Genomic DNA, 17,980 nt, shown 5'->3' with positions numbered 1-17,980 from the left:
TTGTTCTGTTTTTTGGTTCTGATTATAAAAAATAAAAAAATTTGTTGCCATTCAGTCCTGACCTGACGTCGTTTTCGTTTAGAAACCCTAAGGTCCGACTCCAAAGTCATACCATAGTAATTTGGCATGTCACACTACTAGTAAATGAAAATATTTCTTATTATTATACAAATATGGTAAAAGTAGTATTATTCATATATAAAGTAACTTATATTATGCCCGACAAAAAGTTTTTCGTCCAATTGACGTCCAATACTCTATAATAGTTCTCCTAAGAGTTTTTCTTCCAAAAAAAAAAAGGGTCTTCTAAGGCCATCTCCAACCCAAGGACTTAAACCCAAAATATTGCCCAAATCCTTTTCCAACCCAAGAAAATGAAAGACCCAAAATTTGGGAAAACCCAAATTTTGACCCAAATATAGGTCCAAGTATTGCCTGAACCCAACACTATTCAATGGAGCCCACTATACCTAAAACAGCCCGATGTGCACAAAATCTGACGTGAGCCCCATTTGACTTGCTGTGCTGTTCAAGTTTGTCAGTTTGTCTCGTCACTTGTCAAGTGGGGTGGCATTTTAAACCAAAACGAAAAATCGCAAAAATCAACCGACAATTTACATGAATGAAACCGCAATCGCGTAAACCAAATCGCATTTGCGGTATTAAGAACCGAACCGCATTTGCGGTTCTTGATGATATTTAATTTTCAAAACTTGCGGTTACCGCAAACTGCAAAGTATAGCCGCACAGATGATAAAGTTGAACTATACAAGGAAATATAACATATGACAACTTGTAAGTAATTAGTTTATTTATGCTAATGTTATTTATGTTTCTTCTTATTATAAAATGTACTAAATTATGTTGTTTTATTTGTAGATAACATTGGTGCTCAAACAACACAACGGGGTCCTTCAAATCCACTCACCACCAACACTTGAGTTTGTAACTTTAGTTTGTAACATTGATGCATTGCATTTTCCTTTTAGTTTGTAACTTTAATTAACTTTGAATTGGATTTTCTTTTTGGTTGTAACTTTAATTCATTTTGCTTTGCATTTTCCTTTTGGTTTGTAACTTTAAAAGATTTAGAATTAGAATGCTTGAGAAGTTTAACTTTAATTGGAATGCTTAGAATTGTAACTTTAATTTTCTTAGGTTGTGAATGCTTGAGAAGTTGAGGAGATTGTGAATTTATATATGCTTAAGAAATTGAGGTTGTGTATTTAGGTTGTGAATTTATATTTTTGTAAATGCTTGAGAACTTGCGGTTTTAAACCGCAAAACGCGGTCGGTTTGCGGTTTCAAAAATCACAAAACCGCAAATAGTCGGTCGGTTTGCGGTTTGAGTAAAATTGCGATTACCAAACCGCAACCACCCCTAGCTGTTGCTGTTTGGTTTTTTAATTTTAATATTCTAAATGTAACTTAAATCAATGATCTAGATTAAATCTAAACTATTTTAATGGTAAAAAAAAGAAGATCAAACAGCTGAAACTTAAATTCAATGGTCAAAACAATATTTTAAATTAATCTAGGTCAAATTATATTTGTGGAATTTCAATTTTTTTAGGTCAAATTGTTCAAAAAATTTAATTATGAAGTTATTTAAAAAGATTGAATGAAGAAAAGTTATCAATTAAATAAATAAAAAAAGACTTAAACCATTCTTAAACAATTTAATAAAGTTGTGGACTTAAAATTTGAGTCCGAGCAAAACCCAAATAGTTACATTTTGAAAGGGGAAAATTTGGGTTTAGCCCCTCATGGGTTAGAGAAGGCCTAAGTGTGTTGAAATGGGTTGCGCTATTGTAGGTTGTCCTCCAACATAATAAACAGCTTTATCAGTTAAATAGTTGTTTCACCTAGAAATGCTTAAAGTATGCCAAAAAATCATATATACCTTATAACCATCAAGTTTTGTTCCACCTTAGATAGAATAAAGTGTTTGTCCTTTATACAAACAATACTGAAGAAGGGGGAATCGAATTTGAGAATATTTTTAACCACTTAAATTACAAGTTCGGATGAATAAGTGTCTTATTATAATACTAAACAATAATGCATGTTTTGGCTTTGGGCTGACATATCATGGATGGATTCAAAATAGTGCAATACTATGTGCTGATGGAGAAAATGCAGTTGGATATTACTTGTCAGAAAGTCACTAAGCAGTAGGATATTTAGCAAAAAAGTTTGGAAATTCAATGGTATCCTGGCAAAAATGCAGATCACATGGACGGCCTCAGAATAGACTTATAATAGCCGCAAGGGACTAATTAATGGTTCTGGCTTCTGGGTTGTGAAGATGGCTGTAAAAAGTTAAAAACCACCCAAAACATACTAGAATGAAGGCAAATGATTTCTGAGTTAAATTTGATTTTCTTTGACAGCAACCCAGTATAAATTGGGTGTGCTTTTGTTAGTTGCCGTTAGTCATTTGTGTACACATCTAGAACAAGAAAAGGAAGGAAAACAGAAAACAAACAGGACCATGTGTTCTCCTGATTTAGTGAGGACAGGAGTTATGTAGCTACAGGAGGCTGGACTCTCTTTTCTTTCTTTGGCCCTCAATAAGCTTGACTCTACAATGCGAGCTTGACGGAACACGCATTTTGTGATACCAAAAAGTTTTGAATCGACAAGCTAATGTCAACTAGCTCTTGATCTAGTCGTACATATTTCTCTTCCTAATGTTAGAAGGTGTCCTAAGTTCAAATCCTCTTCCCTGTTAATTAAAAAACATTAATACTCTTATGCTCATATAAGACTTCGTCATTGAAATACACAGCAGCAAAGAACACAGAGGCAAAACCAGTCAGATGATGAACAAATTTTTTATTTCTTCTTTGGTGGCCAACAAGCCAATTCAAAAAGGGGAGTTTTGCATCTGTAAGAGTATCAGTGAATGAAATTGATATGTAACTGACCATATTAACATGCTTGAATATAACATAACATGCCAGTTTGACAAAAATGAAACTACATTAAATTAAACCAAACTCTATCTAATCTAACAACTACTACAAACTACACCTCTTGAGACAATATACATAAGCTGAGGGCTTTAGTTACCATTTAATGGCAATTTCACCATGTCACTCAGCATGATCAATCTGTCAAAAGACCAAGTGATTTTTCTCAATTGTTGATCCTGGCAACAACAACAATTTATAGTCATGCAATTGGGCTCAAAACATCAACAGAAGTTCAATACATAGTTCCTTTTCCCACAAAACCAAATAAGACGTCACGTCTCAAGCTCTCTCATTAACATCACGTCTCAAGTTCAAATCTCTCGTTTTTATAATTCACTTAATCGCTTTTAACAATTGAATATTTGCTAGAAATGCTTAAAAAGTATGTAACTAAATCACATATACCATAAAACCATCAAGCTAGACTGTTCACAAACTTGAGGTGCTGATCAATCTGTCAGACCAAGCTCACTGGAAAACATCAACAAAGTTCAATAGTTCCTTTTCCCACAAAACCAATCAAGCTATTAACCATAACCACTATGCTGTTTCACAAACTTGAGGTGCTTAGCTTGGAAACCCCATACAAATCCATAACTCAAAAATGTAGTGTATAAACTCCTTCAGTTTAACTCACAATCTCTCTACCTTTGATCTGCCTGCCACATTCTCATCAACAAACTAAAGTAAACGTCGTACCTGCGAAAAATAATTTAAAATCAATAGTAAATCATGAAAAGATTATTCAAAGGCATTGTCATAGAGCATGTGATCCTATAAATATGTAAATAAATCACATATATACATTATAAGTTATAACGACCAAGTTTCGTTCGACCTTAGATAAAATAAGTGTTTTTTTTTTAATACAAGCAATACTGAAGAGGGGGGAATCAGATTTAAGACGTCGAATGCGTGGGTAAATGCTCTTAATCACTTGAACTACAAGCCCCATGCGAATAAGTGCCTTATTATAATACTAAGCAATAATGCATGTTCTGGCTTTTGGCTGACATATCATGGATGGATGCAAAACAGTGCGAGACGATGTGCTGATGGAGAAAATGCAGTTGGGATATTTAATTTTTGCAGTTGGGATATTCCTGGCAAATATAATATGAAGAGATCACAAGGACAGCCTCATACAAGACTTTTTAAGAGCCCCAAAGGACTAATTAATGATTCTAGGTTGTGGAGATGACTTTAAAAAGTTGAAAACCAGCCAAAACATATAGAACCAAGATAAATGATTTCAGAGTTTAATTCGGTTTCAAAGTCTTAAATTTTTGACTGCAAAGCAAACCAGTAATTGGTGTGCTTCTGTTAGTCATTTTGTACACACCTAGAACAAGAAATGCCTTGACTCTGCAATGTGAACTTTTACAGCACACGCGTTTTGTGATACCAAAAAAGTTATTGAATCAAGTAGCAGCTCTTGATCTAGTGGAACATTTTCCCCCTTGTCAAAAAAATATGACTGTTACCTTTCAAACGAGGGACTAAATTTTTTTTCTTTTTCTTTTGTGACTAAAAACTAAATTCAAGAAAAGGTGTCCTGCAGCTGTAAGATGCATCCAGATGAAAATACTAATGACTGAAATTGATATATAACTGACTATATTAACATAACATGCCAGTGAAGCAAAAATCAAACTATGGATTAAATTAAACCAACTCTATCTAACAACTACTAAAAACTACACCTTTCGAGACAATAAATAAGCTGAGGACTACACTTATATGGAGATGCTTAAAAAGACCTATGATAACTTGGAAAAGCAGTGTATTTTCTCCACTGAATGCAATGAGTTCTCTCTTCCAAAAACTTCTTCCTTCATCTAATTCATCTGTCAAAGTTTTCTTATTCATCATAGTTTTATTCTTGTACCATAATGCTGCTGCTGTGACACTACCCGAAAACGAAACGATTCCAGCAGTGATTGTTTTTGGAGATTCAATTGTGGATCCTGGCAACAACAACAATATCAGAACTATAGTCAAATGCAATTTCCCACCATATGGGAGGGACTTCACAGGGAGAAAGCCTACTGGAAGGTTTAGCAATGGAAGAGTCCCCTCAGACTTGATAGGTAACCTCAACACTCTTTGAGGGTTATAAGATTTTTCTGCATTCACACTACTACTGTTGCTACTATAGTCTTTAGTAATCAACAAGAACAAAAGGTCTGACCTGAATTTTTCAGCTCAATCAACAACTGTAAAAAGGTTAACTCTTTGCAAATTTTCAGCTGAATCAGTTGGAGTGAAGAACATTTTGCCAGCTTATCTGGATCCAAGTCTGAAGGTTCAAGACCTACTTACTGGTGTAAGTTTTGCCTCAGGGGGTACAGGATATGATCCTCTGACTCCCCAAGTAGTGGTATATATCTCTATCTTCCCCTCTTTTCTATTTAGCATTCTTATATATCCTTGATTTATTTTAATTCTATTTCTATCAGTCTGTCTTATCATTATCAGATCAACTAGACCTGTTCAAAAAATACCTAAGCAAGATAAATGCAGCAGTCGGGGAGGCGAGAACCTCGACTATACTATCAAAAAGCATATACATTGTGTGCTTAGGAAGCGATGACATTGCAAACACTTATTATTCTACACCACTGAGGAGACCTCAATATGACATTCCAGCATATACAGATCTGATGATTAAATCAGCTTCAAGTTTCTTTCAGGTAAAAGTCGAACGACTGCAAATGCGAGCACTAGAAAAGAAATAGTTTTGGTGCTCATGCTTTGCCACTATGTAGGCAGAGACTAAATTTGCAATGGCCTGCATCCTGAGATACACATAAAATTAAGCCTGCAGGATTCAGAACTAACCAGCCACTATAGAAGAGGAATAATTTCCAATCTGCCTCATATGTTATCGTCCCATGTAAAAAACAAGCAATCTGGTTCCCCAAGTAACCTAAAATCAAGCACAAATCCATTTAAAAAAAGTGTGACATTAACTAGTACTTTGTTATTTATGTTAATGTGGGGAGATAAAATGGGACTGCAGGAACTATATGACCTGGGAGCTAGAAGGATTGGCATACTAAGCTTGCCAGCAATTGGGTGTGTGCCATCACAAAGAACACTGAATGGAGGCATAGACAGGGGGTGCTCAGACAACGCCAACCAAGCAGCAAGCCTCTTCAATTCCAAACTCACTGCCCAAATAGATGCCTTCAACAAGAGGCTTCCAGAAGCAAGGCTTGTCTACCTTGATATCTACAACATATTGCTTTCTCTCATCCAAAACCCTTCTCAATATGGTAAATCATCATCTTGCTGCTAAATTTTTGGCTCATTCCAACTTCACAACCTGATCGCAAATGCAGGTTAGGTCAGTTGGCCAAGGCACTGTGTCCGCCCCATTGCATCCAAGTTTGAACTCCCTTCCCGTAATAATCAAGAATATCTCCCTTGTAAAAATTAAAATAAAAAAAAAAAAAACATAAAAACTTCAAAACCTGAACAAATTCTTTTAAGTAATACAACATGACCCACTATTACAATCAGACTTCACTTCTGTGTTTTTATTTTTATATCCTTTCTATCTTTCTGATAAATGATTCTGTACAAAAGAGTGGTAAATTATGTTCAAAACTCAGATGCCACAATTGCATATTTCAACATTATGTGTTGATCTGAATTTTTTTTTATGGGTTCAGGATTGGAAGTGGTGAACAAAGGCTGCTGTGGAACAGGAAATATTGAGGTCAGCATTTTGTGTACTCGTTACTCTACAGGTACCTGCAAGGATCCATCAAAATATCTATTCTGGGACAGTTACCATCCCACAGAGAAGGCATATAAGGTTCTTGTCCCTCTGGTTTTTGATAAGCAAGTTCATAAATTCTTCTGAGGCTTCTCTCTCTCTCTCTCTCTCAACAATCAATAAATTGTGAAGCCAGATTAATTTGTTGCAGTTCCCTTCTTTCTTCCTTTTTATCGTCCCAGGTGTTTTGCTTTTCATGAAAGCTGAACCCAATTTGGTAGAAACTTATGTAGTATTATATTGTGTGTTCCATGCAATGCAGGAACTGTTATTTAATGTATGCATTCTGTTCTGAACCATGAATAAGTAGATTTTGTTACATTAAATATGTTCTGCTCTAACATTGGTTGAGGATGAACAAGAACTTTTAACCTATTTTCACCCACCAATGTGACATAAATGTAAATATAACTAAATTAGTACAATTGAGAATAAATTGTTAATTTGTGTAAAATTGACAAGGGGTTTGTAACTCGAACAATTCATTCATGTACCGAAGCAATGTGCTCCAATTTCATTTTTTCGAGAAAGCTAAGTGTCGTATCATAATAACGACTAGACCAACAACCTATAATAACCAAGTACATATTTAGTTATTTACCTTGGTTTATAAAAGAAAACCATAATAATGCAATCCTAATTTCGTGTGTCCTAAGTTTTGTTAAGGCATGCCGCCAAAGTTGGTGCTTCTTAAACCCGTTTCCTGTTTAAGTTTGGATGACTGGTCCTGTCTTCGAATATTAGTTGGAGTTGAATGCCATGTCATGTCATTGAAAAGCATTCAAAACCATTTTAGTCCAGGCCTGCATATCTTTGATGAGATACCAGCTTGCATTGTTGACATCCTGGCTGCTGATTCTAGGGGTGACTCCAGGCCTCGTCTGCTCTGCTCTAGTTAGCTGGCTTGTGTTTTTGGCCGTTAGCCCCCTCTGTTACCAAAAAAAAAAAAAGCATTCAAAACCCAAAATACTGAGTCTGCTGTCGTCAGTTCTTGTTTTCTGGTAACCTTAAATAATTAAGCTGCACTCTTTAGTTTTCAAAAACAATGCATCATGATGAAGAGTGCAGGGCAGAATTGTCTTTGGATTTTATAGATACTTGGAAAGTTCTTTGGACATGTGACCAGGAAAAACAAAGCAAAGGTTATTGACTGGATCCACTGAGTTGTAAATTTGTAAAAAGATCTAAAAAACGACACACAGTTTGAATCCTTATAGATCTCAGGGTTGCCTCCTTCCATTCCATTCATTTCTACAAGTTCTGCATATGATCTGTTGGGTCACCGACATAGCTCAGATAATTGAGCTTTGGCCATTTGAGGTTGAAGAAAGTGACAGACCAGAAAGGTTATGTCAACCATAGTGCGTTTGACATATGGTAAACTGTGTAGTTGGATATTTAATCAACCATTTATGGGCAAGCTTGCAATTTAACGTATGTGTGACTGTAATGTATGCCTAGTTGGTTACCTTGTACATCTTCTCTTGTATCTTCAAGATATTGCATGCATTATTAACATGTTTTCACATCTCATGATTCATTTGCTTGCCCTAACCTTTCATATATTACTTGTCAAAAGTGATCAATTGAAGTTGTATATTTAATATGCAAAATGCATGGATAGAACGTGGAAAAGGGCCTTCAATTGATATCAGTGGTCTCGGGTTTGAACCTCATGATACATTGGTAGTGTGTGTGAGGAATCCCCCAATTAAAGTTGTATATTTAATATGCAAAAAGCATGGATAGAACCATAATTTCAATGTAGAAAAGGGCCTTGATACATTGATAGTGTGTGTGAGAAAACATCCCCCTCCTAACTTTGGCACAAAAGAAAAACCATAGTTTTTTTTTTTCAAAATTAAAAATAAATAAAAAACAACCATAGTTTCAAAGTAGGTTGTAGGCTTTTAAGCTAGAAGTATATTTAGAGATTTAGAGTATGTTTGGGAATGCTTCTAGGAGAGCTAAAAACATTTCTGATTGCATTTGGCATAAAATGTTAGAAGTACTTCTAGATCGTGAAAGCACTTTCTAAAGAAGCATATGCTAAAGCACTTGAATTTCTTATGAAAAGTTCAACTTCTTTATAATAAAAGCACTTATGAAGCGATTATGAGCAGAGATGCTTCTAGAGAAGCAGATCCCAAACGAGCCATTTATTTTTATTTTTATTTTTTATACAGTCAAATTCATTTACGTCTCGCCACATAACTTAAATTTTTCATTGCAAATGAGATAATCAAGAACAGACATATGTTAGCTCTTTTTTTTTCAAAGATTTCTTCTTTTTGTTTTTGTTTTCTAATTTTTTTTTAATTAAGAAAAGTTGCTCATTTTTAGTTTTACATGGGCCATAGATATCAGACGAAGACCAAAGTCAAAAATCCAATCCAAAACCAACTATAGCCCAAGCCATTCATACGATTCAATCCAAGTTTGGCTCTTCGCCATGGCCGCAGACCTCTCTGCTCAATCTCAGACCCTCCTCCTATCCACAACCACCACCACTCCCCAACGTTCACATCCCAGAACCACCTCCTTCTTGCCCTTCTTCTCACTCTCTCACTCTAAACCTCTCCTTCATCTCTCCAGAACCTCCTCCAGGCCTCGGCAAAGACTCCAAGTGCTCTGTCAAGCCACTGGAACCCAACCCATTTCCCAGCTCGGCCATGACCGTCTTTCCAAGGTACCCATTTCCCGTATCAGGAACTTCTGCATAATTGCACATATTGACCATGGCAAGTCGACTTTGGCTGACAAGTTGCTGGAGACGACTGGGACTGTTCAGAAGCGCGAAATGAAGGAGCAGTTTCTTGACAACATGGACTTGGAGAGAGAAAGAGGCATCACCATCAAGCTACAGATTGCTCGGATGCGTTATAGTTTCAAAAATGGTGAGCCATATTGTTTGAATCTCATTGACACTCCTGGGCATGTCGATTTTTCTTATGAGGTGTCTAGGTCTCTTGCTGCTTGTGAAGGTGCTCTTCTTGTTGTTGATGCTTCACAGGGAGTTGAAGCTCAAACCTTGGCCAATGTTTACTTGGCCTTGGAAAACAACTTGGAGATCATCCCTGTTTTGAACAAAATAGACCTTCCAGGAGCTGACCCAGATAGTGTAATAAAGGAGATTGAAGAGGTTATTGGGCTGGATTGTAGCAATGCAATACTCTGTTCTGCCAAGGAGGGAATTGGGATATCTGAGATTCTTGATGCAATTGTTGAGAGGGTTCCTCCACCAGCTGATACCGCTGATAAACCATTGAGAGCTTTGATTTTTGATAGTTACTATGACCCATATAGGGGTGTAATTGTGTATTTTAGGGTAATTGATGGGAAGATAAAGAAGGGTGATAAGGTTTATTTTATGGCTAGTGGGAAGGACTATTTTGCTGATGAGATTGGGGTTTTGTCTCCCACTCAGTTTCAGGTTGGAGAACTTTATGCTGGTGAGGTGGGTTATCTTTCAGCTTCTATAAGATCAGTGGCTGATGCTAGAGTTGGGGACACAATCACAAACTACAGTAGAAAGGCAGAAAGTTCATTGCCTGGTTATGAGGAAGCCACTCCAATGGTGTTCTGTGGCATGTTTCCTGTGGATGCTGATCAGTTTCCTGAGTTGAGGGATGCACTTGAGAAACTGCAGCTTAATGATGCTGCTCTGAAGTTCGAGCCTGAGACTTCGAGCGCTATGGGTTTTGGATTTCGATGTGGATTCTTGGGGCTTCTCCACATGGAAATTGTTCAGGAAAGGTTGGAGAGAGAGTACAATCTAAGCCTGATAACTACTGCCCCGAGTGTTGTATATAAAGTGAACTGTGTAAACGGTGACATTGTTGAATGTTCAAACCCATCTGTACTTCCTGAACCTGGAAAAAGGAAGTCAATTGAGGAGCCTGTTGTCAAGATTGAGATGCTTACGCCAAAAGACTACATTGGTCCCCTTATGGAGCTGGCACAGGACAGAAGAGCAGTGTTTAAAGAAATGAAGTTTATTGCTGAGAATAGAGCGTCACTCACATATGAATTGCCCTTGGCTGAGATGGTAGGTGATTTTTTTGACCAGCTCAAGTCCAGAAGTAAAGGCTATGCTAGCATGGAATATACTTTTCTTGGGTACAAAGAAAGTGACCTAATAAGACTTGATATTCAAATTAATGGTGAACATGTAGAACCATTGGCAACCATTGTGCACAAGGACAAGGCATATGCTGTAGGGAGGGCTTTAACACAGAAGCTGAAGGAGCTCATACCAAGACAGATGTTTAAAGTGCCTATTCAAGCATGCATAGGTTCGAAAGTGATTGCTAGTGAAGCTTTATCAGCAATCAGAAAGGATGTTTTAGCAAATGCTATGGTGGGGACATTTCAAGGAAAAAGAAGTTGCTTAAGAAGCAGGCTGAGGGAAAGAAAAGAATGAAGGCGATTGGGAAAGTCGACGTGCCTCAAGAAGCCTTCATGGCTGTGTTGAAACTTGAGAAGGAGGTATTATGATACTGCAAGTCTTTGTGGCTTCTAACATTGTTATGTAAATGATAAGTATTTTGGTTGAATATGAGGAGCTTGTGTAGCCATCTTTGTCGTTAAAGGTCAACGTATACGGTATAAATCCTATGTTGGTGTATTTGTCTGCTATGCTACCAAACAGCAAAGAACACAGCAGGACCAGACATGACCAATTTTTGCAATTAGTGCCTTTTTTCTTCCTTTTTGTTTCTTTGTTTCCGAACGATGAGTTTGGTTTGTGAAATACTCATAAGTTGTAAGGAAAGAAGGCATATTGGTTTACACGGATGCTGTGATCTATTATGGATTCAGGATTTGAAAGGGCGGATGGAGAGGATCCAAAGAAAATCATACAGAAATTCATAAAACAAAATAGTATTTATCAAAGCATTTTGCATAGTCAAATAGTAGAAAATAGAAATGATATTGCTGAGAAAACAACCAGCCATTGTTTCGAAACACATATAGGAAATATACAAGTAACCAGTTTTAAAAATTAAAAACTATCCCACAACCGTGATCTGAATTCTTTTACCTCCTAATTCAAAATATGAGGTTCCATTCCATATCTCCTAAACTGCCCCAAGCAACTCTACAAAACTGCTACTTCCTACCTGACCACGAAATTTATAGATACGGGAGATGAACTATATACATGTAGAAAACATGAGGCAACCAGCTTAAAGAAGTTTATTCTGAGCAACAGCCTGACATAATTCGTCCTCATAGAACAAAACTCGATTCGAAGCCAATGATTTGCAGAGGGGCTTTGGTAACACAGAAGGGACCATGCATCTTGAAGGGAAGTTTGACTCCTGGAAGAGAACTGCTGCAACCTGCCGCATTTCCGAGACTTTGAGGCGAGATGGTGGTCGGGGGCCATGCCTTGGTGCTTTTGGAGTATGGGGGCTTCGAATGAATATGCCTTTCCCATCTCCCTTGCTGCAAAAATCATGCAAAACTCGGTAAAATAAGAAACCTATCTGACTGGGTAAACAGTGATAAAAACACAGTTTAGTATCCCAACCTTAAAAAAGGCCAGTGCTCTGTAGGGTGGGGTGTCATTGTATTTAACATCTCCTGTCTAGAGCGATCTGGAGTTGTATAATTAAAATAGAACTGCCTTGCAAGTAAAACCTGTTTCCAATAGTATAAACATGGAAGGTCATTTCTATTCAGATTAAACTAAAACAAAAGGCAAACACATGAGAGAGAGAGAGAGAGAGAGCTTACAGCTTTTCTAACTCGTTGAGAGACATGAAAAACTGCCTTCAGTTGGTCATGGTGCAAGTGACACAATACTTTAACCTTCAATTACAAAAATAGAGGAATCAATACAAGCAGAGGCATGTGATAACAACATGAAGTAAAATACATACACATATACATCTAAATTAATAGTGTTAACAGCACTTTTATACCCCAAAACAGTAATATCTTTAATTCTTACACACATGATTATTTGGCTATATCTCATCAGTAATTGGTTTGATATATGATACGGCGGATTCTAATAAGAGTGTTAAAATGTTAAGTTCCCAGTGAAATTGGAAAGATTCAAATCCACGTTTGTAGGAGGGAATTAAAAATCAACCCCAACATCGAGTTTTATGTTGACACAGAAAAAACTGCACAGATTTGGTTCGAAAACATACATCAAACGAAGGAAACAAACGTAAAATCTATTACTTAAAAAGCAACAAAAGACGAAGGCAATTAGTTCTTTACAGCGTAGTCATAGATCAAAGGACCTAACATCTCTATTAGACTTCTTACAACGCTCGTCAAAAACCTTGAATTGGATCTTTAGACAGTTCAAGGCAACCTTGCATAACTAACCAGTATCCAAAGCAAACCAATTATGTGTGCAAAAAGAATCAATACCAACATAAAGGCAAAAAGTACCACAAACACTCTAAATCTCAGCTCATCTAAAAAACAATCACACCATACTATAAAGAACTATTGAGAAACCACGTACTAAAAGAAAAAGCTCCAACCTACTATCCTATATCGTCTCCCCTTATTGATTGTTTTGCCTCAATCAGATATACAAATTGAAGAGTGGCAAAACAAGAAATTGGCAAATCCAAGTAAACACAAATAAATCACAAAACAACCATCCTCTCTGACAGCCAGATTTTCAGAAAATATCATATTTACAAAGAGAAATCCCAGTAATAGATTTACATCGGCATACATAACATTCTTACATACACAAGTGATGCTAAATCAGCATATAGTAAAACGAAAACTGTGAAGACAGGGTAAATAATATAAACAATACCAGCAAATCCATGGGGAGAGATTCAAGCCGGGACTCCGACACGCAATCTTCAGTTCGAGGGGTCTTTGGAGTTTTCAACAAACTATTCTGTCTAACCAAATTCACAGGCGACAACATCAAAGGGCTTTTATCAATAGCCCTATCCTCAAGCACCATATCGCCCTTAACCTTCTTGGTCTCCAAGACAGCCACCCGCTTCCTCCCAAGATCGGTGCACGACTTAGCTGAAGAGGTCTTGCTATGCTTAAGCTGAGCAAGAGCACCCGGCTTCAGATACTTGTTACCTGAGCCTCGTCGCTTTTTCTGTTTGGCCTTCTTCGAATTCCTTTCTTTTGGAGACACTTTTCCCATTTTCCCCTCTTTTTATTCAGCCCCAAATTATTTCGAACAATTCCTCAATTTTCCCAAATAAAATAAATCTTCAATTACTTTGTTCAATCAGAAAACCTAGCAACCGCGGCTATTAAACCTGAAACAGACAATTTCAATCTTAGCTATAGCCCTAATATAAATATAATCTAAAAAATTCAAAAACAAAAGCAGCGAAGAAATTGGTTACTATACATTAATATGTGGCGAGCTTTACCTTTTTAGGGTCAGAGATCGTCTCGATTCCTCGTTCAATTTTCCCCTCTGTAACAAAAACCACAACCGAAAACTCATCAGAAACCCTAGATTACCAGGCTTGGAACTAACAGATAGCTACTAGCTGCCCGAAACAAGAACGAAAGCACAGAAAATTATACAAAAATTCAAACCTTCAATCAAAACGAAAGCGAAAGGCAGAGAAGCACGAGCATCGTAGTGACAGAAATTCCAGAGAAAATCCAAAAATAAAAATAAATAAAAATAGGTAGCAGTGCAAACAGAAGGACAGAGAAGGAGAGAGAGAGAGAGAGAGATGGGGCCGCTAGGGTTTACTCTTGATTTGAAATTGATACAAATGCCCGCCAAAGTTTTTCCAGCAAACAGTTGCTGAGGCTACAAAACAAAAACCATAGAAAGTGATTTGTATAAATAATCTAGCTGGCCACCACGTGGCGGCCTCTGAATGGCGAGGTGATTAACTGCGGAGAGGAGTGGGCCAGTGGATGTCTTTAGTGCTTAGGTCACTGGGCCACATCGGACGGCGCAGATTGCGTGATGGGTACGGATATTGGACTTGTTTCCTAATCGGGTGGAGTTTTTGTTTAATTTGAAAATAATGTTTGGAGGGAAATAAAAAAATGTGATTAGGTTTGAGAGGGAAAGAGGAAAATAATTTCTACGATGACTAATCTACCCTCGTTTTTTGGTTTAACTTCTAGCTTAATGGAGGGTATTTTGGGGGATATTGGTTTGTGTGAAAGGCGGTGCTTTAGGAACCTCGATTCTTGTGAGAGCTGGGGACGTGGGCCCATATCAGGCCCATCTTATGATGGATTCAATTCGGTGAATGTACATAATCGACCCTTTATGGCAGCATTAACCACGCGTGACTGCCGCTTCTCTGTGTTTTAACTTGGAGGGCATAGCAGTCAATGCAAGTTCAAATTTTCCATAGCCTAACCATGGTAAAATGGTAACCTGGTGAACAGTTAATTTTATTTTTCAGGGTCAAAGTTTTCTTATTTGGGCTGGACCCAGCTATGTTTAGCATGTTTGAATTCTTCAAAATACTCCTGGGCCCAGCTAACTTTCTTTTTGGGGTACAACCTTGTTAAAAATGGCCCAGTGCATGATGATTCGAAAACTTCCAAAACGGGCGTCATAACTTAATTCGGCCTTTCGAAAAAATTCTAAGTAGTCAGACGGGAAGGTTCTATAATGAGGGTCTATATTGACGGGTTACAATGAGGGCGTTCAATTCAATAGTCCAATAATAACTCTGCACTGAATTGGATGGCTATTAAGGACCTCCTCATTATAACCCTCATTATAGCCTCTTTGAGTCATACGTATACTTTTACATCTTATGACAATCTCATCACGTCACTCATCTGGCAGCGAAACCTGCAAATGTATGTTAGGTTAGGTGGTCAAGGCAATGAGCACACCATCTTTCCTTCACCCAATTTGAGTCCTTATTTAGTTTAAACAATCGTTTATATGACGAACCTCTTGCAGTAAGAATAAATTATCTTTTCATTAGGTTTGGTTTGGATTGGAGTTTGGAGTAGGTATGTAGTCTTGCATCAACCAACGCTGCGGCACTTATTTGTACGCATAGAAAAACCAACCATGTTATAGAACTCAGTTATTTGAATATTGATGGAACTTTTGGCCACCATGATTGATTATCAATGATGATTTTCACATAAAATGATCTCATGATGGTCTCCGATCCAAATTTTCCTTGCATGCGTTTTATCCTCAATTCCTACCACGGCATCAATCTGAGCAGGCCAATAAAGAGCATATGGTCTACCAATCACAAGATTCTAGGAAGCAAAGCTTTGAAGGATGGAATGAATTGTACGACAAGATTACAAAAATATAATATAAAAAACTTATGTTGAAGATCATTCTAAATTGATTAGATAAAAATTTGATAAAAATAATAGGAAAATGTTCGATTAAGGATTATATATATACAGTCTTCTTCTATTGAGAGTACTCAATGGAAGCTCTCTCTCTCTCTCTAAATATATATATATATATATATATATAGGGATAACAAGTGAGGAGGAAATCGAACTTAAGAGCTCATGTGCATGGACTCTTAACCAATCAAGCTACAAGCCCCTTGCTCCATTAAGAATGTTAAGAATTTATAATATAAAGCATTGAATTGCACCAACAATAAACCCAAAAAACTATAGAATGTACTTTACTGCCACCACCAAACCAAATTATAGACAGAAAAATATCTTCTTAATTTTCTTGAAAAATCACAATTAAAACCCCAGTTCCCCTACATGTTGGAGTCAGAAAATATAAAATTATGAACAGAGCTGACGATTAAACCCACGTTGCGAACCTCCACAGGTGGGCTGCTTGAAGTCTGCATATTTCTTGTCCACTAGAGTTTTTGTATTTTCACTAGACTTGTTGCTTCATGTATGGATCCAAAACCAAAAGCACTTTCTATGTAGAATTTTTCATTCCCAAAAATTTTGTTCTAAAATTACATCTAGAGAGAGAGAGTGAGTGAGAGAGAAAGCTGAAATTTCCATTGATGATCAAGACAACTAGTCTCGAACGCGCGACTATACTCTTTAAATATATACAAATTGTTTAAAATTATTTCCATATTCCAATTATGTGTTTCTTCCATTTTTGCTTTTTCCCAAATATTTAAAAATTATATCAACACGGCAATACTTCTGAAATATTCTATTTATATATTAAATCTCATAACACATCGAATTGATGACTAAGAGTATAAGTCTTAATATTTAACTTACAATTCTTAAAATTCTTAATGTTAAATCTGGCTATGGGGTCTAACTAAGTTGAAAATGGCTTTGACTTGCAGACTAACGGTCTCATATTTGAATCCCCATGCACTGTGGTTTGTAAAAAAACCCCCCTCCTCTATAAAATAAAAAGTGTTACATTCTATTACGTGCTAACCCATTTGGTATAAATTAGTTCACTCCACCTCAATAAAAATTGGCCGACGTCACCTCACCAACTCAACTATGAAGAGAAAGCTAGTTAATCATTCACATGTAATAGATCGAAACAAAATATAGACCGCCCTTTCAATTTTTTGATTCCCTCCTTCAACACAATGAAGTTTAAACAAGTTTTTGTAGTAGTAATCTTGAACTTTTAATGTCTCTTTCGTTGCGATTCATCGTTTTAAATTTGTCACTTTCTATAATTTAAGGGGGAATATTGGCTTCGACTTTTTGTTAAAGGAAAAAACAAATTACAAAAATTGAAAGAGATTCCTTAAAAGCTATTACAAATTAATTGGGATAACATTGCTTGTAGGACAATGCACCAACAAAAATGAAAGGCGTGTTCTAGCCTCAGAGAAAGGACCACTTATGAGAAGGTGGGTTTATAGCTTGAATGAATACCAACAAATTGGGTAGGGGCATTGACACTATCGTTTTTAGGTACGCACCAACAAAGGGCTCTATCAAATGATGTCAATTTGCCATTGGGCTTCCTTGCCTTTCGGGCACGTAATTGTCAATGTTTCTGACCAGCCAGCCATAAAATATAAGACACCAAAATTATAAATGGAAAGGTAGTTGCTCACCTTTTCTTATTTTATTTTCCAATTTAGCACTTAGGTTTCTTAAACAGAAATTGATTAAGCCATAATATTTTGGCCATGTTACTTCAATCATTCATTTTCCAATGGGTCACATCCTCGGGTAAATGGGGTAAATGCAAAAGTTGACAACCAAGTACCAACAATCACCTCTTTTCATATTCCTTTTTTTATATTATTTTTATTTTTGACTTTTACCCCCTTGTCCCCAA

At 36.8% G+C, this 17,980-nt stretch overlaps 3 protein-coding genes across 4 annotated transcripts; 2 read left to right on the top strand and 1 right to left on the bottom strand.

Moving 5' to 3' along the window:
• Positions 1-4,762: 4,762 nt before the first annotated feature.
• LOC103340453 (GDSL esterase/lipase EXL3-like) lies at positions 4,763-7,088 on the top strand. The gene is made up of 5 exons (XM_008243871.3): positions 4,763-5,068; positions 5,228-5,358; positions 5,438-5,671; positions 6,001-6,256; positions 6,656-7,088. Exons 1-5 carry the CDS (start codon positions 4,783-4,785, stop codon positions 6,847-6,849), a joined length of 1,101 nt encoding a protein of 366 aa, XP_008242093.2. The 5' UTR covers positions 4,763-4,782; the 3' UTR covers positions 6,850-7,088.
• Positions 7,089-9,140: 2,052 nt separating this feature from the next.
• Positions 9,141-11,389, top strand: LOC103340403 (Small GTP-binding protein). The gene is given in 2 exon segments (XM_008243824.3): positions 9,141-11,108; positions 11,111-11,389. Coding segments are annotated over 2 exon segments (2,043 nt in total). The 5' UTR covers positions 9,141-9,214; the 3' UTR covers positions 11,260-11,389.
• A 287-nt stretch (positions 11,390-11,676) lies between these two features.
• Positions 11,677-14,542, bottom strand: FBS4 (F-box family protein). 2 transcript variants are annotated; one of them, XM_008243821.2, is made up of 6 exons: positions 14,317-14,542; positions 14,145-14,191; positions 13,559-14,027; positions 12,505-12,579; positions 12,299-12,408; positions 11,677-12,213 (listed from the first exon to the last, which is right to left on the bottom strand). In XM_008243821.2, exons 3-6 carry the CDS (start codon positions 13,907-13,909, stop codon positions 11,952-11,954), a joined length of 798 nt encoding a protein of 265 aa, XP_008242043.1. In that variant the 5' UTR covers positions 13,910-14,027; positions 14,145-14,191; positions 14,317-14,542; the 3' UTR covers positions 11,677-11,951. The 2 variants fall into 2 exon arrangements, with proteins under 2 accessions (XP_008242043.1, XP_008242044.1); XM_008243822.3 differs by having other exon boundaries at positions 11,744-12,213; positions 14,123-14,191; positions 14,317-14,458.
• Between the last annotated feature and the right edge of the window lie 3,438 nt (positions 14,543-17,980).

Source organism: Prunus mume, linkage group LG8 (genome assembly GCF_029339155.1).
Source record: "Prunus mume cultivar Tortuosa linkage group LG8, ASM2933915v1, whole genome shotgun sequence".
Classification (NCBI taxonomy): domain Eukaryota; kingdom Viridiplantae; phylum Streptophyta; class Magnoliopsida; order Rosales; family Rosaceae; genus Prunus; species Prunus mume.
Note: the sequence above shows the minus strand (reverse complement) of the source record. Positions and strands in the feature narration are given on the sequence as shown.

Excerpts from the sequence above, each read along its gene's own strand:
- FBS4 (XM_008243821.2), bottom strand. The coding sequence starts at position 13,909 with ATGGGAAAAGTGTCTCCAAAAGAAAGGAATTCGAAGAAGGCCAAACAG. Across the intron at positions 12,580-13,558 it reads CTCTCCCCATGGATTTGCTG|GTTAAAGTATTGTGTCACTT; the intron begins GTATTGTTTATA and ends TTGTAATTGAAG. Across the intron at positions 12,409-12,504 it reads CTCAACGAGTTAGAAAAGCT|GTTTTACTTGCAAGGCAGTT; the intron begins GTAAGCTCTCTC and ends TATTGGAAACAG.
- LOC103340453 (XM_008243871.3), top strand. The coding sequence starts at position 4,783 with ATGAGTTCTCTCTTCCAAAAACTTCTTCCTTCATCTAATTCATCTGTC. Across the intron at positions 5,069-5,227 it reads AGTCCCCTCAGACTTGATAG|CTGAATCAGTTGGAGTGAAG; the intron begins GTAACCTCAACA and ends GCAAATTTTCAG. Across the intron at positions 5,672-6,000 it reads CAGCTTCAAGTTTCTTTCAG|GAACTATATGACCTGGGAGC; the intron begins GTAAAAGTCGAA and ends ATGGGACTGCAG.